At 41.8% G+C, this 26,649-nt stretch overlaps 1 protein-coding gene across 1 annotated transcript; it reads left to right on the top strand.

The window, feature by feature from the left end:
* Positions 1 to 307: 307 nt before the first annotated feature.
* On the top strand, positions 308 to 26,038 carry LOC138998933 (ubiquitin-ribosomal protein eL40 fusion protein-like). Its single transcript, XM_070400974.1, has 3 exons — positions 308 to 397; positions 25,660 to 25,762; positions 25,845 to 26,038. The coding sequence occupies exons 1-3, from the start codon at positions 308 to 310 to the stop codon at positions 26,036 to 26,038; spliced, it is 387 nt and encodes a 128-aa protein (XP_070257075.1).
* Positions 26,039 to 26,649: the final 611 nt, after the last annotated feature.

The raw sequence follows: 26,649 nt of genomic DNA, 5'->3' as shown, positions 1-26,649 counted from the left end.
AAACAGGAAAAGATGATCAGGTTAGGTAAAATGCCTACAGCTGTTTCAGCACCAGGTAATAACATAGGCAGATTTTCAGCCCTGCTGAAGCCCCAAGATCCACCAGCCTTCTGATGAACTTCTTGCTTAATTCTGACCTGCTGGAATTTTCTTCCAGCAGGTTACTAAGACCCCATGCACAGATGCTGACTCTGCAGTTCTGCCCCTAGTCCTCCCTGGGTTCCCTGTGCCAACAGTGCCCTCTATGCAGCTCCTTGCTCAGTCTTCAGCGTACAGCCTGGGGTCACCTGCTCTGTGATTCGGAAACATGGCTGGGTCAGCATTCTTCCAGGGCATGGGATACAGAATAATTGCCCCCAAACATGTCCACATCTTCATCTCAAGAACTTGTGACCAGGTACTTTATGTGGCAAAGGGATTTTGCAGATGTGGTTGAGTTGAGGTTCTTGAGATGGGGATTTTCCTGGATTACCTGAATGGATCCAATGTAACTCCAAGGGTCCTTATAATATGGAGGCAGGAGAGTCAGAGAAGCAGATGTGATGATGAAAGCCACGGTTGGAGTGATTCTTTCCAGAAGCTGGAAACAGCAAGAAAATGGATTCACCCCTGTGCCAGAAGCCAATTCCAGCATGTCATAATTGCAAGGTTTCATCGAAAGGCTGATGAAACTTGGGGACTCAACAAGGGCTGAGTCACATATGTTATTGCCTGTTGGGAATGGCTGAGGGCATTATCCCAAACCTGAAAAGGATGCATTAAAATCATTGCTTGCTGCCAGACAGCTCAGGGCATCTTAATCTACATGTTATTGCCTCCTACTGGTTAAACACCTGAACAGCCTGAAGAGGCTAATTCTCCCCATTCTGACAATGGACTGTGTATAGGAAACCAGACCCTTTCAAGTGTATATCTCTGCCTCGCCTCAGGACAATTTGTGTTAATAAAAAGCATGGGGTCCTGAGATGAGGAGATCTTAGTTTCTTTAGCTGGGCTCCTCTGAACCCCGAATGCCTTTCAAAATTATATTTCGTCTCTGGACCCTTTATTAAGTTACACACAGCCCCTTCTCTAGATTGCTGAACACTTCTAGATGCTGGAACAAGACCCCTGGAACCCCTGGCAGGAGCCAGCCCTGCTGACAACTTGATGATAGCCCCTTGAAACCAATCTCACACCTTCAGAATGATAATTGTGTGTTGTTTACATCAGTGAGTTTCTGGTAATCTGTTACTAATAATAGGAAACTAGCACAGGGGAAAAGCTAGAGCTGGACTCAGCACCATCTTCCCTGTTGTTTGCTAAATGGGCAATTGCCCATTTTCTTAAGTCATAGCTCCATCATATTTGATATCTTTGAAAAGGGTAGTGAGTGTCTGCCAAATTCAGTCAACAGCAACATGCCTGAATGTTCAAAATCTGTACTAGTCCACAGGCTTATCATGGTGGTCAGACGTCTCCTCCTAACCCAGAAATACCTTTGAAGGTCACTGTTACACCTGCAAATGATCTTTCTCAATGTGAAAGTGACCAAAAACCTTCCAAACACACACTTGCCAACCAGAATGAGAGCAGGAGGAGGTGGTGTGGTCCTTCCAACTCATGGAAGTCTCAGGGCTGAGTAAGGTCTGCGGTGGTGTCTTATCTGTGGCTACCTTCTCATGTTTCTCTAGATGGCAGTGAAGGACAGAGGGCTCAGACTGCCCTACTCATTTTCAGTGAGCAGAGTTGCAGGTGTTGCCATAGAAAACGTGAAATGCAAAGAGATTAAGCAATCAATCCAGTTTCAGAATTAATTTCTTGAGTGATATTTGGTCATTGGGGGACAGTTACTGCAGGGTTTATCAAATATCAGGATTATCTGCACCAGGTGTTCTTAAAGTATAAACTTGTTAGACATGCAAATCCTCAGGCCCTTCTCTGGACCTAAGTGTCAGGGCCAGCCTGACAGTTTGAGCCAGGCTGAGGTAGGGAGGTGGGAATTGAGAAAAGAAAGAAAGACAGGAGAGCGGGATCGGGAGGACTACAGCTCAATTGAGGAACTGCAGCAAGTTTATTAACCACACAATGCTTTTTATACATAAGACACTCAATAGGAGGTCTGTCAAGTGGAATGTATTCTTTGTTCCTCTTAATCTCTAAGGAAGGGACAGAGCAGAAGGACAAATTCTCAGTACAGCAAATCTCAGTAAATAGTTACAGACTTCTTGATAAGCCATGAAAGGCTGTTCTCATTCTACAAAGGTTGCTCTCATTCTACTGATAACCGCCATCCAAACAAGTCTGGGAAAACTGTGTGGGTAAGGGTCCCAGCCTTGCTAGCCCCTTCAGGTGTAAGGACCATGTCAGCTTACACCTGGTCTCCAACACGTAAGCATTATAGACTGAGAGTCTGTGTCTGCAAAATTTTTATTTTGAAGCCCTTACCCAAATGTGATGGAGGTGGATCTTTGGGGAAGAGATTAGGTTATGAGGGTGGAGCGCTCATGAATGGGATTAGTGCCATTATAAAACAGTGCTCTCACCTCTTCCACCATGTGAGGACACAGTGAGATGATGGTGGTCTGCAACCCAACCGTGCCGCCACTCTGGCCTCAGACTTCCAGCCTCCAGAGCTGGGAGAAATAAGTTTCTGTTGCTTGAGCCCCCCAGTGTGTGGTACTTTGTTACAGCAGCCCAAGCTGTCTGAGACACTGCTCGTCCCCAAACACCCAGCACCCGTCTTCCTAGCCCTGGTGATGTGGCGCACATTCAGGTCTGAACACTGACCTGTACTATTCTGCTGGACACCCCCCTGCAGCACCATGGAGCCACGGGGCCCTGCCTGCACCCTCCCGGTGACAAGGGCTCGCTAACCTCTATTAGGCTTCGTCATCAAAGGCTCATTCTTGTTTCGAATCTAGGCCTGTCCCTGTATCCGAAGCCCACAGGCTCCATTCTGCCTCTGGGAAGCACTTAGACCAGCGGTTCTCAACCTGTGGGTCGCGACCCCTTTGGGGGTCAAATGACCCTTTCACAGGGGTCACCTAAGACCATCAGAAAACACATATATAATTACATATTGTTTTGTGATTAATCACTATGCTTTAATTATGTTCAATTTATAACAATGAAATTGGGGGGTCACCACAACATGAGGAACTGTATTAAAGGGTCGCGGCATTAGGAAGGTTGAGAACCACTGACTTAGACAATGCATCTATCCCACTGATATCCTTCCTTTTATCACAGAATTCTGGGCTCTGGGGGAGCTCTGGTGGCCACTGCCTCTGTCTGAGTAGCAGAACATTCTTTTTTTTTTAATATATTTTATTGACTTTTCACAGAGAGGAAGGGAGAGAGATAGAGAGTTAGAAACATCGATGAGAGAGAAACATCGATCAGCTGCCTCCTGCACATCCCCCACTGGGGATGTGCCCGCAACCCAGGCACATGCCCCTAACCTGAATCGAACCCGGGACTGTTCAGTCTGCAGGCCGACGCTCTATCCACTGAGCCAAACCGGCTTTGGCGCAGAACATTCTTGATGGCTCATGCAGTCCCCTGTGGGGAACACAGCAGCACCTGGCAGATCCAGGTCCAGGAGCTGCCAAGGCAGCCAGAGACCCAGCATGGATGCTGTGCGAGCTTCTTGCCTCATTGCCCAGCACCTCTGCAGTGTCCAACAGTCAGAGCAGGGACATGGGCCACCAGCATGGCTGCCTTTTCCCAGGACACAACACTCCAAGGGAACTTTGTTGCCCTGCCATCACTCACTCTCACTCAGGTTGGCATGTCCTGGTGCTTACAGAGTTGCACCCTCAGAGTTACATGATTATGTGTGTAAAACACATTGTGTATGTAACATACTGCAATTATACATTCCTAAGGATGGAGTGGAGTAGAGGGAGAAGGCTTCTTGGAAGGGCTGGGTATATCTGAAAAGCTGCCCAGAGAGTACATAAATACATTTCAGGATTGAGGGAAGAGGGTGGGAGACATGATGCTAGGAACACAGGCAGGGCAAGATCATGAAACACTTTGCATGCCACCCTAAGGAGTTTGGATTTTTGAAGGATGTGGAAGCAAAGAAGGCATGTGAAGGGGGAGTGGAATGACCAGATGTGTAGTGTGGAAAGCTTCCTGGGAGGACAGTACAGAGGACTGAAGCGGTTGGATGAGGCTGAGCGATCACTCAGGAGGCAGGTGTAGTCACTGGCCAAATGAGGACTCAGATTAGGGCGGCCATACTGTAAGTGGAAGAGAGCATGTTAACCCAGGTGGTTCTGAGGAGGTGGAGTCCACAAGATGGATGGCCAATGAGCAGGGAGAAAAAGGAAGGATAGAGGATGCATCCTGGTTGCTTATCTGGGCTGATGGATCAAAGGTAGTTCTATGGACTCATCTGGAAGGAGAAGCAGTTTGGTGAAAGAGCAAGAATCCAGTTTTAGAATGTTCAGTTGTAGATACCTGTGGGATAAGGCAAGTACAGATGTCTAATAGACTGTTAAATATAGTGTTGGGAACACAGGAGGGAGGTGTGGGATGGAGATAAATGGAAGATACTCTTAGTGTGATACTAGGGTCACTGCTTTATAGCTGGTATAAAAGATATTCTAGATCCAGGCTTCTTCAAACTCACCCTCTTCATTCCTCAGGGTTTTTAATAAAAGAAAACCAAATAAGAAATCCCAATATTAAGAACATATTTCTAAAGTTCTTTAAACAGATTAAATCTTCATCTGGCACAGCTAGTTTGAATGTGATCAGATCCATAATGATCTATGCTAAGAATACTGCTGCGAGACACACTTTTCCAGGATGGGCACTCCTCAGTGGTGTGCCCAGTGTCACAACAACACTTGCAGTCAAGGGTATCCGTCCACATCCAACCTACCTCTCTCGCCATGTACCCTCACTGCTTTTGGCAATTATCCTCATTAGAAAGTTTAATTTCTTGCCATCAGCTGACACAATAACACTTTTTAACTTTAAACCTGTGATTAGACTATTCCAAACAAATAGATGAAAAATAAAAAATGTAGTTGTCAAAATGTTCCAAATATAACCAACAATGAACATTATTGGTTCCCCACACCTTAGAACAGAGACCTAAGCAATTTAAAAGGCCCAAGAGGCCCTGCCTAGTCTGGTCCCCACCTCCTTCTGTACTGCAGTGTACGCCTTTGCCCAGTGCCCACTCCTCATCTGCCATATGGGCATATTTGGGAGGCACCAGGCCCTTTTTTCACTAACTGCTTCTTTATAATGACTGCAAATAAACTGAAATACAATGTAAAGTCAAGGGCAGAAATCGGGTCATTTCCTCTCTTTTGGGTCTTGGTTTCTTCATCTATAAAAGAAGAAGGTTGAACTCAATCAGGGTTAGACTCCCAAGAATGAGATCCCAGGGACCCTCCGTGATATGAATGGGGATCAATAAGATGATAAAATGGAACTTTTGCTCACAAAAAGGCTATAGAATAAACATTTACTAAGTGCCCACATATGAAGTTCATGCTTTTTCACAGTTACTTAAGTAGGTGCTACTATACTGATTTTACCATTTCCATTTTCTGACAAGAAAATAGTCCATGAAGAAGTGAAATGATTTTTTAAGGCAGAGCTATGGTTTTACAAGGCTAAATAAAACAAAAAAAATATCTCCCCCCTTTTTTGCTTGTATTTTTAAATTTATTTTTAAAAATTTAATATAGTTGGTATATGATATATATACCTTACAATGTGATCACCATACTTATTGTAGTGCTTATCTGTTACTGTTTGTTTTTTTGCTTTTAAATAGTATTATATCAACTTAATAATGCAACCAAGATTATCCAGATAATAGAGTGTGCTGGGGAGGGGGGGAGAGGAAAAATAATTGCATTTTGATTGACAGACCTTTCAAAATACGACCCATAGGGGAAGGCAGATTATCATATGTATCTTTCTCAATAAAGTTGGGAACCTACGTTACAGTTGTATTTTAAAGCAGAGATCTTCCATATCAAAAAATACCGACTAGGACTCTAAGAAAACTTGTTGACACACAATATGTGCATTGATAATTAACTACCAAAGGTGACGCAATTCACAGTAAAAGAAATGAGGTCAGTCCAAGTCTGAAATTTTAACTTTTGTTTTCTCCACTTAAAGCATGCTTTATCCTTTAGAAATTTAACCTTGATTTTTAAGTTTATTTATAGAATTGTATTACATGAATGTGTTTATTTATTTGGCCTGAAATCCCTCCCACCTCCCTTCACTGGGTAACTCACATTTACCTTTAGTTATCACCTAAATATTACTTCCTGAGAATCTCACCTCCCTGGACTAGGTTAATTTCCCGAGACCACACTTCTAGATAATATTGCCCTTGGCCATCAGGCTACTTTACACTCTTGAAATGTCTAAATTCTACATTTTACACCTCATATAAGGCAAGGAACCACATTGATCCATTTGCAGCTCAAACCTAGAGGTCAGTCCAGTTTCTGAGTCATAGTAGTCAGTCAAAAATTAACATTTGTTCAATAAATAAATGAACGGTAAACTACATAGTAGAAAAAGATGTAACCTATAAGGTTTCTTCCAGATTGAAACTTAAAAGATTTCAGAGGGAAAATATCTTCCCACCAGAAACAAAAGATTGACCAACCAAGTTTTCATCTTGTCTGATCTTTAATTCTAAATAATGGTGGTAGAAAATTAGCAATGCTTAGCAACCACCTTAATAATTCTTCAGTTAGTCTCACACTATTACCCATAATTGTTGTGTAATTTAACTAACAACTCCCAGAGCAGGTGTCTGGAGTCACAGTCAAGCCTCTGGGCTGATGAGAATAGCTTGCATCTAGTGTGGAGAGGGGATTTCCTCCAAGCTCACCTGGCAAAGGAAGGACTTTTGTCAGGAACAAGGGCTTTCAATGCAAATGCATCAGGAGAAGTGCTCTCAGACCAGGAGGCACTGTGCTTTGAGGCCACTCGGGTTTAGTGTGTGCAAAAAGCTTGAGCACAACCCATCAGAGATTTGATCTAATCTCTGCTCTTTTTTTATGTGTGTTAATTCAATTTACCTCAAGTTAAGTTTAATCTGACACTGAGCATCTGCTGTGTGCAAAAAATTGTGCTGAGTGACTTGTGATGTCAAGATGTGAAAGGCTGAGAACTCTGGCCCTGGAGCTGTTTGCAATTCAGCAATTCTGATTCCAGCCCTGTAGATGAGGAGAGATTCAGTGTGCGCTTACTGAACTGATAATTCTAACCAGCGAAGGTCAAGTTCAACAAAACTATCCCCCAGAAGGCACAGGCACAAGATTCGGAATGAATGAGCAGTGATGATGTGGGCTGAAAGTTAGAGAAATGATATCAGGTCAGAACACAGGCACCCTAACCCTTCCTGCTTCTCCACCCCACGTGCTCCAGCAACAATCTCCCAACTAACAGTTCCTCTGAATGAATACCCACTTGGGATTTAGTTTCACAAGTATGATCCACCTTCTGCACGTGCTGTGGCCTCTGGGCTGCTCCAGCCCTACCTGCCTGGGAAACTACTTACCTTCAAAATGCAGCCCAGGCTCATAGATGCCTCTGACAGACCCTCCCTCCCCCTCAGGAGCTTCAGATCACTTTGTCATCACAGCTCTTTCAGGAGGACATCACATTCAGGCTGCATCTCATTCCCACAGCCCCTCCCGGAGCTGTAGGATGCTGGAGGGCAACCTGCCTCCATGTGCTCCTTGGCGTCTGCCACAAAGAGGGGGCCCTCCGCAGTTAGAAACTCTTTCTCTTCCCTGTATGTCCACTGATGTGGCCCTAAAATACAGATTACTTTCATGGGAAACTGACCTAGAAGATCCCAGGAGGCCATAAGATGACTAGAAACATTATTAGACTGAGTACTATTCTCTTTCATTGGTACACTTTCTCAAGATTGAAGAGCTTTCATATGCATTATTTTCTTTCAGTCCTTACAAAAACACTGATTTAAGAACCTTAGAATCATCTGAGCTAGAAGGAACCTTAAAGATCATATGTAACTCTTTCAAACAAAAACGAAGAACAAAGGTTAAAATATTTGCTCCTAGTCCTGAGATTTAACAAGAAAAATAGTTTTCTACTGCAGCAAACCAAATTACCACCAACTCAGTCGCTTAAGACAATACTCATTTATTAGCTCACGGTTTGGGTCAGAAGCCTGGCCCTATGTGCCTGGTTCCCTGCTCAGGGTTTCAAAAGGCTGAAATTCAGGCATCAGTTGGGCTGCGTTCCCACCTAGAGGCACTGGGAAGGGCCACTCCCAAGCTCAGTTCTCTCACTTGCTGGACCAAAGACATCTTTCCTTGCTGACTGCTGGCTCTTGGCTGCTGGAAGCCACTCTGTCCTTTCCACATGGCTGCCTCCACCTTCACGCCAAAAACAGTGCATCAGATCCTTCCCATACTTCAAATCTCTCACTTCTGCTGCTGCTACCAGCTAGAGGAAATTCTCCGCCTCTGACAGTCTGGCGTAATTAGGTTAGGCCCAGTAGGGTCCTCTCTTTTTCTTACCATCAACTGTACCAAGTAATATAACCTAATTACAACAGTAAAGCCCATCAGATTCAGTTCCAAGGACTATACAGGGTTTGTGCATGGAGGTGGAATGGGAGGGGAATTCTTAGAAGCAAGTTAGAGTCCTGCCTCCACACAAGGGCCAGAGCATCACACAGACATGGGGCTGACACCAGCTCCACCTCATGCCATCTCTGCAGTTCACAGTATCATTACATTTGAGCCCCTGTTTCTTCATCTGTAGGATGAGAACAGTAGACACGCCACAGGGGTTTTGTAAGGGGTAATGAGAAGGACATAAAAAGTGGTTTTCAGGTGTAAGACACTACCTGGCAGGGTTTAGTTGAAGGAGTATGTACAGGTGTGGCACCATTGACTCAAAGTACTTAAAGTTAGAGGAAAATTTGTCTCTTCCAACCTGCCAGACCAGGACTTCCTCTCCTGCAGTGAGCCGTACTTTGTCACAATGAGATGGAATTTAAGGCACCAAGAAATGAAGAGCAGCCACAGGGCTTCAGACAGCCCTTTCTTTCTACCAGAACGCTGAGCTGCCTCGGCTGGAGTGACCAGACAGCCCTGGACCCCCAAACAGCGATGGTTCACCCATGAGAGTTGGGCTTAACTCAGAGGGCAGTCTACTGATTGGAGCAGGCACAGTGGAGATTACCAGGCAGATGTTTTTGCAGGAATGACAGCCTGGCTACCCTGCCCTGTTCTTGAACGTTCCTTAGGGCAGAAATTGTGAGTTATGATAACAAATAATCATAACTCTCTTAACTTACAACACCAAGGGGAACTTCTCCATTGTCCAAAAGAAACACTGAAAGCCAGCCAGCACACACATCTGTGGGAGCCCCATTCTCTCTTCCTTCAGTGTGGCTTAATTCCTGAGACAGGAGCACACAGACATTCATTTAACTTGCTTAGGATGATAGTTACATATATTAATCATAATTTCCATGTCAGCAGAAGAAATCATTATGTGATGATCTCCTCAACCCTTTCTTGCTAAATACATAGACTAGAGCACAACACTTGACACATAATAGATATTTCAAAAATGCAGTCGCTGAGTGAACAAATTAATACAACAGTGAGCAGGAACCCAGTTCTCCTATCCTTCATCCACCAGCCTTTCCAGTACACTCTGATTTCTACTATACTGACATGGTGGCTGCCTTTTGAACAGGTTTAATAAGCAGTAGTAAGGCTCTAGCTGAGCTTGAACATGCCAGCTCTCACAGCCACTAGCCAATTCCAAGCCTGCCTGGAAAGAGCTGTGCAGCTGGGGAAGTGAGCAGCTCATTGACCATCTGTCATCTTCCTTCTCAGGGGAGCTGAGTAAAGGAATTGGGAAGGTTAATGAGTCCTCCCTAGCTCATGTGACCTGCACAATCTGTGGGAGTAGGCCTTGTCCATTTGGGAAGATAAACACCTACCTCAATGCCTGGAGTATACACATGCCTATACAATGATTAGAGTTTTCTTGCCATAGTGATCTGTGAATGTTTTAGAGGCTATGAAGGGATACGGGAAAACTACTTGGGCATTGTAATCAGACAGTGCAGGGTTTGAAACCTTGATTTCTCCACTTAATTGAATAACTTTCGTTCCTCTCTGAGCTTCTGTTTCTTCACGTACAAAATGAGAATACTAATATTTTATCCTGTGGGGATATCATGAGTATTAAATGAACTGAGTGTGTACAGCATTTAATGTAGAAACGGGCATCCATTAAAGGGGCTACTCTGATTGTTGGCATGTAGGTAACTAACCTTCCTCTTGAATGCCCATGTGTTTGTTTCTTCAAATCATCCAATCATTTAGTCCATAAACATTCACAAAGTGCCTAACTTGCCAGTCACTGTGCGAAGTGATGGGGTTGAAACAAGTAGGAGGACTGGTCAGGGGAAGGGGTTGGAAATTAGCATTTACTGAGAGCCCACATTAAGCCTGCTCTGTGCTAAGAGCTAGGAATCTCAGGAAAACAAGTCAAGAGCATTCTAATTTAATACCTGCTTCTGCTTCTTCATTTCATGCTTTCCTTCATTTAAGAGACATCAAAGCTCACAAAACCTCCTTTGGTTGTCTGGTGACCAGAATTTCCATTGGACTGGTCTTCTCTGAATTTCACTGTGGAAAAAGAGTGAGGAAACCTGAGATGCTTGCCTTACACTCCAGCCAGGGCCAAGCTCAGTCTCAGCTGCCACTACTCCCTAGACATCTTTGGTTTCCCACTCGCAGCCATGAATAACTGCGTTCTCAACAGAAACCTCGGTGCCCTTGAACTCAACATGATTGCTTTCTACAGTAATTGTGTTACTGTAGCAAGATCATCCTGCCCTCTTAAGGGCTTTTGTTTTTTGTTTTAATCTTCATTGTTGGCAGAATTACATATGCCCCCTTCATTCCCCCATTGACCTCTTCTAGCCGACTCCGCCCTCCCTCCTCACGCATTCACCAACATATTGTCTGTGTCCATGGGTTATGCATATATGCATACAAGTTCTGTGGTTGATTTCTTCCCAACCACCACCTACCCACCCCTGCCGTCCCTCTGAGACAGGGTTGCTGCGACTGTTCGTGGTCTTTCTTGGTTCCAAATAAATTTTTGGAGTATTTGTTCTATATCTGTGAAATATGACATTGGTAATTTAACAGGGATTGCATTTAATCTACAGATTGATTTGGGTAGTATGGATATTTTAATGATGTTAATTCTACCAATCCATGAACATGGTATATTCCTCCACTTGTTTATATCTTCCTCTATCCCTTTTTGCAATGTCCTATAGTTTTCTAAGTACAAGTCTTTTACCTCCTTGGTTAAGTTTATTTCTAAGTATCTTCATTTCTTTGTTGCAATGGTAAATGGGATTGTTGATGTAGTTACTCTGAGAATTCATTATTGGGGTATAAAAATACCATTGATTTCTGGGTGTTAACTTTGTATCTGCTACATTGCTGAATCCACTTATTAAATCTAGTTTTTTGATGGAGTCTTTAGGGTTTTCTATGTACAATATCATGTCATCTGCGAATAATGAGTTTTACTTCCTCCTTTCCAGTTTGGATGCCTTTCACATTTTCTGCTTGTTGGATCACTGTGCCTAGTCCTTCCAGTGATATGTTGATTAAGAGAGGTAAAAGCAGATATCCCTCTCTTGTTCCTGTTCCTAGGGGAAATGATTTTAGTTTTTGATGTGGAGTATGATGTTGGCTGTAGGTTTGTCATATATGGCCTTTATTATGTTGAAGTATGATCCCTCTATTCCCACTTTGCTGAGAGTTTTTCTTTAAAACAAAAAATGAGTATTGGGTTTTGTCGAATGCTTTTACTGCGTCTATTCATATGGTCATGTGGTTTTTGTCCTTCAATTTGTTTATGTGATACATCACGTTTACTGATTTGTGAATATTGTACCAGCTTTGCATCCCTGAAATAAATCCCACTTGATCGTGTTGTATGATCTTTTAAATATATTGCTGTATTCGATATGCTAATATTTTGTTGAGGATTTTTGCATCTATGTTCATCAGGGATATTGACTTGTAATTCTCTTTTTCTGAAGTGTCTTTATCTGGTTTTGGAATTAAGATAATGCTGGCCTAATAAAAATAAGTTGAAAGTGTCCCTTCCTCTTGGATTTTTGGGAATAGTTTGAGGAGCACAGGTGTTACTTCTTTGAATGTTGGTTAAAACTCCTCTGTGAAGCCATCTGGACCAGGGCTATTGTTTGCTGGCAGTTTTTTTTTATTACTGCTTCAATTTCATCAATTATTATTGGCCTATTCAGATTTTTGATTCATGCTTATTCAGTTTTGGAAGATTGTATTTTTCTAGGAACTTGTCCATTTCACTCACATTGTCCAGCTTATTGGCTCATAGTATTTTCTTACAATCCTTTGTATTTCTCTGACGTCATTTGTTACTTCACCACTTCATTTCTGACTTTATTTATTTGGGTCCTCTTTGTTTCTTGATGAGTCTGGCTAAAGGTTCATCAATATTGTTTATTTTTCTGAAAGAACCAGCTCTTGGTTATTTGTTTGTTTGTTTGTTTGTTTGTTTATTTTTGTCTCTATGTCATTTGTTTTTGCACTAATATTTATTTCCTTCCTCCTACTTACTCTGGGCTCTTCTTGTTGTTCTCTAATTTTTAAGTTGTTTAAGTTGTAGGGTTAAATAGTTTAATATCACTTTTTCTTGTTTTTTGGAGGTAGGCTTCTAGTAGGACTTGTTTTGGGTCCTAACATGTGGTCTATCTTGGTGAATGACCCATGTGTACTGGAGAATGTATAATCTGCAGCTTTGGGGTGAAATATTCTATAAGTATCAATTAAATCCATCTGATCCAGTGTGTCATTTAGGGTCACTATTTCCTTGTTAACTTTTTGTCTGGAAGATCTACCCAGTGAAGTCAGCAGGGTGTTAAAAATCCTCTACTATGACTGTATTGCTGTTGATCACTCCCTTAAAGTCTTCTTGAAGTTTTAAAAAATAGCCCTCACCGGTTTGGCTCAGTGGATAGGGCGTCAGCCTGCGGACTAAAGGGTCCCGGGTTCGATTCCGGTCAAGGGCATGTACCTTGGTGGCAGGCACATCCCCAGTGGGGGGTGTGCAGGAGGCAGCTGATCGATGTTTCTCTCTCATCAGTGTTTCTGATTCTCTATCCCTCTCCCTTCCTCTCTGTAAAAATAAATTATATATATATATATTTATTTATTTAGGTGCTTCTACAGTGGATGCATATATGTTTACCAAGGTTATATCCTCTTGTAAGATTGATTCCTTTAGTACTACGTAGTCACCTTTATTGTCTCTTGTTATAGCCTTCATTTTGAAATCTATTTTGTCAGATATGAGTATTGCTACCCAAGCTTTTTATTTTCCCATTCACTTTGAAAATTTATTTCCATCCCTTCACTCTCATTCCGTGTGAGTCTTTGTTCTGAGGTGGGTCTCTTGTAGACAGCACATATTTGGGTCATGTTTTCTTAGCCACTGACCTATCCTATGTCTTTTGATTGAGCATTTAATCCATTTACACTTAAAGTTATTATGGATAGATGCTTCTTTATTGCCATTTTAATTCTTATGCCTAAGTTTCTCTCTCTACTTTTTCTTCTCGTTATAGCAGTCCCTTTAGCATTTCTTGTAATGCAGGCTTGGTGGTGATGTACTACTTTAGCCTTTTTTTTTTTGTCTGGGAAGCTCTTTATTTCTCTATTTTGCATGACAGTCTTGCTGGATATAGTAATCTTGGGATCCTTGCTTTCCATTACCTTGAGTACTTCATGCCATTTCTTACTGGCCTGTAGAGTTTCTTATGAGAAATCAGGTGTCAGCCTTATGAGAGCTCCATTGAGGGTAACAATTTGCTTTACACTTGCTGCCTTTAAGATTCTTTTTGTCTTTAAATTTTGACATTTTAATTACGATGTGTCTGGGCATGGGCCTTTTTGGGTTCCTCCTGCTTGGGACTCTCTGTGTCTCCTGAACTTGTATGACTTTTTCCTTCAATAGGTTAGGGAAGTTTTCTGCCATTATTTCTTCAATTACATTTAGTATTCCTTGCTCACTTACTTCACCTTCTGGCACTCCTATGATGCAAATACTGTTATGTTCATGTCCCAGAGCTCCCTTAAGCTGTCCTGTTTGTTTTTTATTTTTTTCATCCTCACCCAAGAATATTTTTCCATTGATTTTTTAGAGAGAGTGGAAAAGAGAGGAATACCCAGAGAGAAATATCAATGTGAGAAAAACACACATATTGGTTGTCTTCTGCATGCATCCCAACCAATTCTTTTTTTTCTTTTTGATTCTCTGCCTGAGTGATATTTTTCTACCCTGTCTTCTAATTCACAGATCCAATCCACAGCTTCCCCTAATCTGCTGTGTATTTCTTTCACTGTGTTCTTTGTTAGTGCTATGCCATTCTTCATTTTTTATTGGTGTTTTTTCATAGTTACTATATCTTTTCTCATGCTGTTGAGCATCCCTGCCATCGTTATTCTGAACTGTATGTCTAGTAAATTTCTTATCTGCATTTTATTTAGCTCTTCTTCTGGAGAATTCTCTTATTCTTTCACTTGGGTTTTTTTTTGTCTCCCTGCATTGGCTGCCTTTTTGTGTTTGTACCTATGTATTAGGTAAAGCTGCTACAACTCCCAATCTCTAGTGCATGACAGTATCAGACACTGTTTCTGACTTCCCATGAGTAGCCCTCTTTGGAGCTACCAGCATTCCACAGCTTTTGACTCCCTCTAATGGGGATGGGTGCCTTTAGAAAGAACCAAGATGTCTACTTTTCCTAGTGCCAGACCCCGAATTAGATCAGGCAAAGACTCAAAGCCTCCAGAGACCCACCTCTGCTTGCAGTCTGATTGTTATTCAATCTTGATTAACTTCAGGCTATGGACCACAGGGTGTGGTTTTCCAACAATGTGGGACAATTGCTTCTACCTGCAGGCTGATTATTATTCTCAGTCTCTTAATGGGCCTCAGAAACTCCACAGGGTGGGATAAGGATTTTTCCAATCGAATGGGGCAATCACTCTTCCCCTCCCCAGGAAAAAGCTGCCTGGGTGGAAAAGGTCTGCTGGAGAAAGATATCCTCTGCATTATGAGGGAATGAGTCAACACAGGAAACCAGGGTGTCTATCTTCTGAGCTCTAATCCCAGAGCCGCCAACCCTGGCTTTTGTTCACATAGCTCCTGTCCTCTCTGCCCTCCTTCTGCCAGAGCCCAAGATGAGTGTCTGCACACGAAATTTTCTGCATTGGCCTTTTAAGAGGGTACCTGCATTTCCAGCTGTCTCAACCCTGCGGCTTTTCACCGCCAGGTGTTATGTGGGCGCCTTTCTCAGTTCTGGTGCTCTGGGCTGGGGGGCCCAGCTTGGGGTTTAGATCTCAGAGTTCTTAGTGGGAACTCTACACCATTGAGATATCTCTCCAGAACTTCAGCTGATGTCTGTGGGAGCCTGGCCAGCCCTTTTGCACCGCCACACTTTCTACCATTCTCTATGCAGTTCCCACTTTCTGTCCTTGGTTATCAGGGTTCTCTACAGCTAGTCTTCAGTTGATTATTCAGGATGGTTTTTCTGTATTTTAGTTGTAATTCCAGTTTGGTCCTGGAAGCATGTCTGTTTAGTTTCCGCTTACTCCCCGGTATTTTGGAATCTCCTTTTAAGGGCTTTTGTGGTTTGATGCTTGTCCCAGGTCCTCCTAGTCAATCATGTTCATTTATTCATGTTGTCAATTTCATCTATAAGTCATCTCAGAAGTCACGGGACTAGTGACATGTTTCCACAAAATTTCAGGAAAAAAGTGGATAGTACTAGAAATAAAATTACTCAGAGAGCCACAAAACACTTGTCATGGTTTCACTAAACCAATCAACAAATCTCCAGCACAATACTTCATGAACAATTAACACTTAAATGTAAATGGACACTCTAAGTATTTTCAAATCACAAATGCAGGAAACTTTTTACATCTCTTAGATGGGAAGATATTTCTAAGCATGACCTCAAAGGCAAAAAGCATTAAGAAAGAGACCAGACAGAGAAACCAAGATGGTGGCATAGGTAAACACCGGAGATTGCTGCCTCACACAGCCATTTCAAAAATACAACTAAAAGACGGAACGGACATCATCCAGAACCACAGGAAGGCTGGCTGAGTGGAAATTCTACAACCAGAAGGAAAGAGAAAAGCATACCGAGACTCAGAGGAGGTGCGGTGCTGAAGTAAAATACAAAGGTGCGGAGGTGCATGCGGAGAGGGCTGGCGGCTGAGGACATGATTGTCTTTTACAATCGGGAGGGAGTCTCATGCTCTGAGCTCCAGTTCCGGGTGAGTCTCTGGGGACCCAGACTCATATGGGAGAAACGGGACTGTCTGGCATCAGTTGGAACTCGAGGGCAGCTTTCTTTCAGAGGCGCTCCGAGCGATTGCCTGGGTCTCTGAGGGCAGGACTGACAGCAGCCATACTGCTCACTCCACCCGCCCTGTTGATCCCCTGGGACCCCGCCCTGCCCACGCCCTGCATGGAGGCTTTTGCATATGAAAGGCCCGGACCTTTGTAATCTGAAAATTACTTAACAAACTGCAGCTGTCCCAAGGCCCCAGGGCAACCTGCATTGCTTTACAGCTGGCTTCTGCTGGGTAGCCTCAGGCAGGGGCTAGATTAGCACCTCCTTAGATCCAAGAGCCAGTGTACCCAGTGGTCAGAGTGGGACCATCCAATTACAACTCCTCAGATCCATAAGGGACACACTCAGGGGGCAGACTCAGTGAGCACCAAAGCCTCACTGAAGCAAGTCTTGCCCCAGAAGGGTGTCTTCAGCACAGAAGTTCTCCCACTGTAGACATAGCTGATTCTCACAGCCAATTGGCCTGGAGGTCAATTCCTCTCAGGGTTAACTACAACAATCAAGGCTTAACTACAACAAGACTGTGCACAAAGCCCACAAGAGGGTGCACCAAGGGTGTCTAGCTCAGGTAATTCTGGAGGCTGAGCCACTGAACCCTATAGGACACTTAGCACAGAAAGCCACTATATCGACACAGCAAAACATAAAAAATGCTGAGACAAAGAAACAGGACACAAATGACAGAAATGGAGGAAAGCAAACTACTGGATATAGAGTTCAAAACCACACTTTTAAGGTTTTTCAAGAATTTTCTAGAAACCGCCAACAAACTTAAGGAGACCTACAAGAAATCTAATGAGACCCTCGAGGTTGTGATAAAGGACCAACTAGAAATTAAGCATACACTGACTAAAATAAAGAATGTTATACAGACTCCCAACAGCAGACCAGAGGATCACAAGAATCAAGTCAAAGATTTGAAATACAAAGAAGCAAAAAACACCCAACCGGAAAAGCAAAATGAAAAAAGAATCCAAAAAAACGAAGATAGCCTAAGGAGCCTCTGGGACAGCTTCAAGCGTACCAACATCCGAATTATAGGGGTGCCAGAAGAAGAGAGAGAGCAAGATATTGAAAACCTATTTGAAGAAATAATGACAGAAAACCTCCCCTACCTGGTGAAAGAAATAGACTTCCAAGTCCAGGAAGTGCAGAGAACCCCAAACAAAAGGAATCCAAAGAGGACCACACCAAGACACATCATCATTAAAATGCCAAGAGCAAAAGACAAAGAGAGACTCTTAAAAGCAGCAAGAGAAAGAAAGTCAGTTACCTACAAGGGAGTACCCATATGACTGTCAGCTGATTTCTCAACAGAAACTTTGCAGGCCAGAAGGGAGTGGCAAGAAATATTCAAAGTGATGAATGCCAACAACCTACAACCAAGATTACTTTATCCAGCAAAGCTATCATTCAGAATTGAAAGTCAGATAAAGAGCTTCACAGATGAGGAAAAGCTAAAGGAGTTCATCACCACCAAACCAGTATTATATGAAATGCTGAAAGGTATCCTTTAAGAAGAGGAAGAAGAAGAAAAAGGTAAAGATATAAATTATGAACAACAAATACACATCTATCAACAAGTGAATCTAAGAATCAAGTGAATAAATAATCTGATGAACAGGATGAACTGGTGATTATAATAGAATCAGGGGCATAGAAAGGGAGTGGACTGACTATAATTGGGGGGGGAAAGGGGTGTGGGGGATGCGGGAAGAGACTGGACAATAATCGTGCACCTATGGATGAGGACAGTGGGGGGGGGGGTGAGGGCGGAGGGTGGGGTGGGAACAGGGTGGAGGGGAGCTATGGGGGGGAAAAAGAGGAACAACTGTAATAATCTGAACAATAAAGATTTAATAAAAAAATAAAAAGAAAAAAGAAAGAGATCAATAGAATTGACTTATGTAAACTTTTATATGGCCAACAATTCCACAAAATATTAGCATGCAAATTAGGAAAAATATTTGCAATCAACAGAGTCCTGAGCATATGAAGTACTTTTGCAATTGCAAAATGAGCAAAAGTCACGAAAAGACAATTCACAAACACAATGTTCAGTACCATTTAAAAATGTCTGACCTCACCAAAGAAATACAAATTAAGATAATGAAATATATTTTTTCACCAATCAATTAGAAAAACTTAAATTTATGGATAAAGCCAGTGTTTGAAAGTATGTACACAAACCAGCACTCTCATACATTCTTCATGGAAGTATCATGGGATTAGATTTCTATTTTGCAATATGTAAAAAACTTTTAAAAGTGCATACCATTTGACTCAGCAATTCCACTTCTGGGCATTATCTAAGGAATTAATTGGAGAAGTCCCAAATATGTATTATAATAAAGAAAAGTAGAAAACATATCTAAAGAGAATAGTAAAATTATATTATAACCACACCATATATATAATATGCTACCATTAAACATGATAATAATTCTCCTTTGATGGCTTTGAAGAAGCTACCATGGTGTGAGAGGGGCTATGGAGAGGACCCCATGGCAATGAATGAAAGGAGCCTCTAAGAGCTGAGAGCAACCCACTGCTGACAGCTAGAAAACAGGAACCTCAGTTTCTAGCTGCAAGGAAATGAATCCTACCAATAACCTGAGGGAGCTTGAAAGCAGATGTTTCTCCAGTCAATTCTCTGATGAGATTGCAACCTGGCCAACACTGGATTTCAGTCTGGCAACAAAAATGCTTAAGTAATAAATATGTGTTGTTTGAAGCTGCTAATTTTGGGGTAATTTATATTGCAGAATTCTCTATGTTAAATAAAAAATAGTTTATAAAGATGATTATGATATGATCTTGTTTAAAATTTTATTTTTAAAAAAAAATCTTTATTTTTGAGAGTATTACTGATGCCCCCTCTTAATCACCCCCTTTATTGCCCCCATCTACCCAGATCCTGCACCCCACCCCAGGCCTTCAACACCCTATTATCTGTGTTTATAGCTAATGCATACCTATAATAATAAAAGCATAATATGCTAATTAGACCGGATGTCCTTCCATCCTTCCAGACGAAGCCGGGGCTGTGAGGAAAGCCCAGGTTCCAGGTGCCTGCCAGTGGCCAGAGGGAAGGAAGGCCTACTCTTGCACAAATTTCATGCATCAGGCCTCTCGTATACATATAAGTTCTTTGGCTAATTTCTCCCCATCCTCCAACCCCCTTCACTCTGAGATTTGTCAGTCTGTTCCATGTTTCCATGCGTCTGGTTGTTTTTTTTTTGGTTTTTTGTTTTTTTTTAGATTCAATTGTTGATAGATATGTATTTATTGCCATTTTATTGTTCATATTTTTAATTTTTTTTCTTCTTCTTAAAGACACTTCAACATTTCATGGAACACTGGTTTGGTGGTGATGGAGTCCTTTAGCTTTTTCTTGTCTGTGAAGCTCTTTATCTAAGCTTCAATTCTAACTGATAGCTTTCCTGTGTAGGCTAGTCTTGGATGTAGGTCCTTGCTTTTCATCACTTTGAATATTTCTTGCCACTCCCTTCTGGCCTGCAAGGTTTCTGTTAAGAAATCAGCTGACAATTGTATGGGCCCTCCCTTGTAGGTAACTAACTGCTTTTAAGATTCTCTCTTTGTCTTTAAACTTTGGCAATTTAATTATAATGTGTCTTAGTGTGGGCAACTTTGGGCTCTTCTTGTTTGGGACTCTCTGTGCTTTTTGGACTTATAAGTCTATTTCTTTCACCAGTTAGGGGAAGTTTTCTGTCACTATTTTTTCAAATAGGTTTTCAATTTCTTGCTCCCTCTCTTCTCCTTCCATCATCCCCATAATGCAAAGGTTGGTATGCTTGAAGTTGTCCCAGAGGTTCCTTACACTATCTTCATATTTCTTTGTATTATTTTGTTTTTTAAATATATGGTTTATTGATTTTAGAGAGGAAAGGAGAGGAATAGAGAGATAGAAACATCAATGAAAGAGACATCAATCATCTGCCTCCTGCATGCCCCCTACTGGACATTGAGCCTGCCACCCAGGCATGTGCCCTAAATGGGAATTGAACTGGGGACTTCCTGATTCATAGGTCGACACTCAACCACTGAGCAACACCAGCTGGACTATCTTCATATTTTTGGATTCTTTTTTTCTTTTAGTTGTTCTCATAGGGAGTTTTTGCTTCCTCATATTCCAAATCACTGATTTGATTCTTGGCATCCTCTACTGGATTGTTGATTCCTTGTAAATTATTCATTTCAGTTAGTGGATCCTTAATTTCTGACTGGTCCTTTTTTATGTCATTGTTTTTACTAAGTTCCCCGAAGTTCTCACTAAGTTCCCTAAAAGTACTCCCTAAGTTCCTTGAAGTTCTCATTAAGTTCCTTGAGCATCCTTGTAACCACTGTTTTAAACTGTATCTGGTAGTTTGCTTCCTTCTATTTCATTTAGTTCATTGTCTTGAGATTTCTTCTGTTCTTTCATTTGCAACATGTTTCCTTGTCTCTGCATTTTGGCTGCTTACCTGTGTTTGTTTCTATGTATTAGGTAGAACTACTATGTCTCTTGGAATTGGTAGAGTAGCCTCTTGCAGTAGATGTCCTGTACGGCCCAGTGGCTCAGCCTCCACAGTCATCTGAGCTGGGCATTCTGGCTGTGCCCCTATGTGGGCTGTGTGCACTGTCTTGTTGTAGTTGAACTTTGGTTGCTGTTGGTGTTACTGGGAGGAATTGACTCCCAGGCGAATCAGCTGTGAGGACCAGCTGCAACTACAGTGGGAGAACTGCTATGCAGGAGATGACCCTGTGGAGCAAGACATGCTTCAGTGGGGCTTTGGTGCTCACCAAGTCCATCCTTTGAGTGTGTCACTGGTGGATGTAGTCAAGTTGTAATCTGGCATGGTCTGAAGCTGACCATTAGGTGCACTGGTTCTGGGCCTCCCAGTGGGTACAATGTCAGCCACTGCCTGTGCCCTGCCTGAGGCCACCTGGCAGGAGCTACAGAGTGACCTGCAGATGGCTGCTACTTATGTTGGGCTTGGAGGTGTCTAGGAGAGGCCAACCTATGAACCTTGCCAGGCTGTTGCTACTCCAGCGTCTGGGGCCACTTACCGAGAGGTATGAAAGCTGAGGCCAGCTGCTGCTTGTTTGAGAGATTTTAGGAAAGTCTGAAGCCTAAGCCAGGACAGTCGTATTTAAAACCCACTGCAAACAGCTTGGGTGGAGCTGCAAATTGGTGGGGCAGGGTCTCAGGGTATCACCAGGGAGGTGGGGTTAATAGTGTGGGCCAGGTTAGTGGAAGCTCAGATATGGCTCCTGTCTGTTGGTTCTGTGGTGGGGGAGGGCTCTGATGAGGAACAATGACCTCTGCCAGCACTTCTGTCTGGGAGAAAGCTGGCCCCCACTTCCAGCCCTCCTACTGGTTTCTGATTTCCAGTCTTAAATCTAAGTCTTTAATCCAGTCTCAGTGTGGCTTCTTTAATTCTCTAGTTATAGGGCTTCCATTCAGCCAGATTTCAGGTGGTTCTGAATGATGGTTTTTCTGTGGCTTAGTTGTAATTTTGATATCTAAAATCACACTTATGTTTAAATAAATATTCATAAATTTTTATCTAAATATATAGTTAATATACAATATTACTTTAGTTTTGGGTATATAACATAGTTATTCAACATTTGTATACCTAAGGAACAGATCATCACAATAAGTCTAGTAACCATATGGCACCATATATGGTTACTGTGATATTACTGACTATATTTCTTATACTGTGCATTATATTACCATAACTTATTTGATAACTGGAAATTTGTTCCTCTTATTCTTCATTTTTCCCCCTCCCCCCTACCTTCTTCCCCTCTGCCAACCATCAGTTTGTTCTTCATGTCTATGAATCTGTTTGTTTTGTATTTCATTTGTTTTATCTTATAGATTCCACATGTAAGTGAAATTATCTGGTACTTCTCCTTCTCCATATGACTTATTTTACTTTGCATCCATGTTGTCACAATGGCAAGATTTCACTTCATTCTGTTTTATGGCTGAGTAATATTCCATTGCATATCCATCTATTGATGAACATTTAGGTTGCTTCCATATCTTGGCTATTGTAAATGATGTTGCAATGAACATAAGTGTGCAAATACCTTTCCAAATTAGTGTTTAGTTTTCTTCTGATAGATACCCAGAAGAGGAATTGCTGGGTCATATGGTAGTTCTATTTTAATTTTTTTAAGGAACCTCTATATTGGCTTCCATAATGGCTGTACCAGTTTGTAATCCCACCAACAGTGCATGAGGTTCCCTTTTCTACAAATCCTTGCCAACATTTGTTTATTGTCCTTTTGATACTAGCCAACCTGACAGGTGTGAGGTGATAGCTCACTGTGTTTTTGGTTTGCATTTCCCTGATAATTAGTGGTATTGAGCATCTTTTTATGTGTCTCTTGGCCATCTGCATGTTTTCTTTGGAAAAATATCTACTCAGATCCTCTATCCATTTTTTAATTAGTTTTTTTATATTTTTGATATTGAGTTGTATGAGTTCCTTATATATTTTGGATATTAACCCCTTATTGGATATGTCATTTTCAAATATTTTCTCCCATTCAGCAGGTCATCTTTTAGTTTTGTTGATAGTTTCCTTCACTGTGCAAATGCTTTTTAATTTGGTGTAATCCCATTTGTTTATTTTTGCTTTTGTTGCCCTTGCTTGAGGAGACATATCCAAAAAGATATTTCTAAAACAAGTATCAAAGAGTTTACTGCCTATGTTTTCTTCTAGGAGTTTTCTGATTTCCAGTCTTAAATGTAAGTCTTTAATCCCGTATTGAAATAAAAGTTCAGGATATGATTGATTATCCTAATAGTACCTACATCAGATATTAATAAGAAAACCAGTAATGTCCATTAAGTTTCATCAGTCATTTAGGTAAGTGTGTGTAGGCCCTTGAGCCCAATAGTACCCAGGGCACAGCTATGTCCTATAAGTAAGTCCCAAATGTTTGGGGTTAAAGGACACTTAATCCATTACTTTGTGTGCAGTTGGTGTTAGAAGGTGAAGCATGTTCAGCAGTAGTTTGAACCAGAGCAAACAAGTTGGACACACATGACCTTACAGTAGGATATTTTCAGTGATTTGAAACACTTCTGTGCTGTGTATTATTTTGGAACGACCACTGATGTTGGAGTTCCCTCTACTGCATGACAACAGCTATGGGGGTGGGGGAGGGTTTCTTTTATTCTTCTCTCTTCTTATTTCCAGTCTAAAGGATTTATAGGAATGCTCTATCAAACATTGGTTTATAAATCATGATTACCTGTCTTTTCCAAGCAATAACCCTATCAGGAGAATATAAACTCAGATATTTCTCTGGAGGTTATCTTTTTATTTCAATTATAGTTGACATTCAATATTATGTTAGTTTCAAGTGTAGAGCATAGTGGTTAGACATTCATATAGCTTATGCAGTGATCCTCCCATAAGTCTAGTAACACCCTGACATTGTACATAGTTTTTACAATATTACTGACTATATTCCTTATGCTGTACTTTATATCCCTGTGACTATTTTGTAACTGCCAATTTGTACTTTTTAAAAAATATATTTTTATTGGTTTCAGAGGTTGAAGGAGAGAAAGAGATAGAAACATCAATGATGAGAAAGAATCATTGATCGGCTGCCTCCTGCACTAGAGATCAAGCCCAAAGCCCAAGCACGTGCCCTGACCAGGAATTGAACCATGACCTCTTGGTTCCTAGGTCTATGCTCAACCACTGAGCCATGCCAGCCGGGTCAATTTGTACTTCTTAATCTCTTCCCCTTTTCATCCAGCTCCCTAGCCCCACACCCACCTGGCAAGCATCAGTTTGTTCTCTGTATCTATAAGTTTGTTTGTTAATATAGTTTTCTGGATTCCACATATAAGTAAAATCACATGGTATTTGACTTTCTCTAACTTATTTCATTTTGCATAATACCATCGAGGTCCATCCATGTTGTCACAAATAGTAAGATTTCATTCTTCCTCATGGCTGAGTAATATTCCATAATACTACTATTATTTGTACCCCCTCTTCTTTATCCAAATCCTGCTCCATGGCATCAACCCCTGTACAACAGTGTGTCTGCTGTACTCACAGCCATTCCACACAGCTAATCAGCCTGAAAGCCAATACCTCCCCTTAACATACCAATAGCAATCAAGTCTCACCTGCAACAGAATGGCACACACAATCCACACAAGAGACACCCCTGGAGTACCTGGCACTGGTGACATGAAAGACTGCACCACTGGGACCAACAGGACACCTACAACATAAGGCCACTTGACCAAGATCAGGAGATGGAACATATCTACCAAATACCCAAATACAAGGAAATACACAGAGAGAAGCAGCTAAAATGAGGAAACAAAGAAACATGACCCAAATGAAAAATACAGGGGGAAAAAATCCAGAGAAAGAATTCAACAAAACAGAAGCAAACAATCTACCATATGCAGAATTCAAAATACTTTGATTAGGATGCTCAAAGAACGTAGGAAAAACATAGATAAACTCAGAACATTAATAAAGAGATAGGATCTTTCTCTTCAATGAGGTGGCAGAGAAGCCTCCCCAGCAGATGCAGAGATGTAGATCTTTGTGAAGTGTGCAGAACCAGTTCAGCCAAGGGTTCAAAAGCCTGAGTGTTGGTGGTGAAAGGATGAAGAAATGACAAAGAGAATAAGCTGAGTATGGTCAGCCGTGGGCAAACTACGGCCCGCGGGCCGGATCCGGCCCGTTTGAAATGAATAAAACTAAAAAAAAAAAAGACCATACCCTTTTATGTAATGATGTTTACTTTGAATTTATATTAGTTCACACAAACACTCCATCCATGCTTTTGTTCCAGCCCTCCAGTCCAGTTTAAGAACCCATTGTGGCCCTCGAGTCAAAAAAGTTTGCCCACCCCTGTTCTAGGTAGATCTTCCTGTGCCTGGCAAGCTGAGCCTTTATTTTATAGCCAGAGGTAAACAAGGTAGTGGTCACCATAGTTACAATGTTCTTGTGAGTTTCACTTGTTTTGGCAGCACTTGCTGCACCTCCCACAGCTCATTAGCTACCTAGGAAGGATCTAGGGAGCGTCATAAGGTCAAGCCTAATTATGCTAAGAGGACTGTGCCCTCTAAGCTGGGACTTGTTTGTGGCTTTGCCAACAGGTCAGTCCGAGGCTTAACCCTATAGCCGCGCCCTACAGTGAAGACCCTGACTGGCAAGGCCATCACCCTTGAGGTTGAGCTCAGTGATGCCATTGAGAAAGTCAAAGCTAAAATCCAAGAAAAGAAGGGCATCCCGCCTAACCAGCAGCATATGATTTTTGCTGGCATATAGCTAGAGGATGGTCACACTCTGACTACATTATTAGAAAAATACCACCTTGTACTTGATGCTTCATCTGTGGGATGGCATCATCGAACCCTCCTTCCACCAGCTTGCCCAGAAGTACAAATGCAACAAGATGATCTACCAAATGTGTTACAGTCAGTTGTATCCTCACGCTATCAACTGCCACAAAAATAAGTGCAGCCACCAAAACAACCTGTGCCCCAAGAAGGTTAAATAAGGCCCCTCCACCAGCTCCTCGACTGCAGGGAAGTCTTCTGCCTGAATCCCAGAACCCTGGGGCCTCAATAAAGTTACCCTTTCATTGACTAGAACAGTAAAGAAAATCAAAAGAAGAGATGGGGAACATAAAAATGGAGATGGGGGAAAAAAAGAATCAATCAAATGAAGAATACAATAACTGAAATGAAGAATACATTCGAGTGAGTCTAGAGTAGATTACATGAAGCAGAGGATCAAATCAGCAATTTGGAAGACAAGGTAGCTGAAAATTGGAACAGCAATAAAGATATAATTTTTTTTAAATGCTGATATCTTAAGAGACTTCTGGGACAACATCAAGCATAACAACATTCAGATCACAGTGGTACCAGAAGAAGAAGAAAGTATAAGGGATTAAAACCTATTTACAGAGGTACGAATGAAAAATTTCTCTAACCTGGTGAAGGAAACAGACACACAAGTCCAGGAAGTGCAGAGTCCCAAAGAAGATGAACCCAAGAGGCCCACACCAAGATACATCATAAGTAAAATGGCAAAGGTTGATGACAAAGAGAGAATCTGAAATGCAGCAAGATAAGAACTACTACTTACCTGCAACAGAGCTCCCAT

This window comes from Myotis yumanensis, unplaced genomic scaffold (genome assembly GCF_028538775.1).
Source record: "Myotis yumanensis isolate MYYU_CA2020_CCGP unplaced genomic scaffold, mMyoYum1.0.hap1 SCAF_21, whole genome shotgun sequence".
Classification (NCBI taxonomy): Eukaryota; Metazoa; Chordata; class Mammalia; order Chiroptera; family Vespertilionidae; genus Myotis; species Myotis yumanensis.
This window is presented reverse-complemented; position numbering and strand designations above follow the sequence as displayed.

Coding starts and splice junctions, on each gene's coding strand:
- LOC138998933 (XM_070400974.1), top strand. CDS start 308: ATGGCTGGGTCAGCATTCTTCCAGGGCATGGGATACAGAATAATTGCC. Junction 398..25,659: donor TCTCAAGAACTTGTGACCAG/GTACTTTATGTG, acceptor TTAACCCTATAG/CCGCGCCCTACAGTGAAGAC. Junction 25,763..25,844: donor TAAAATCCAAGAAAAGAAGG/GCATCCCGCCTA, acceptor ATTATTAGAAAA/ATACCACCTTGTACTTGATG.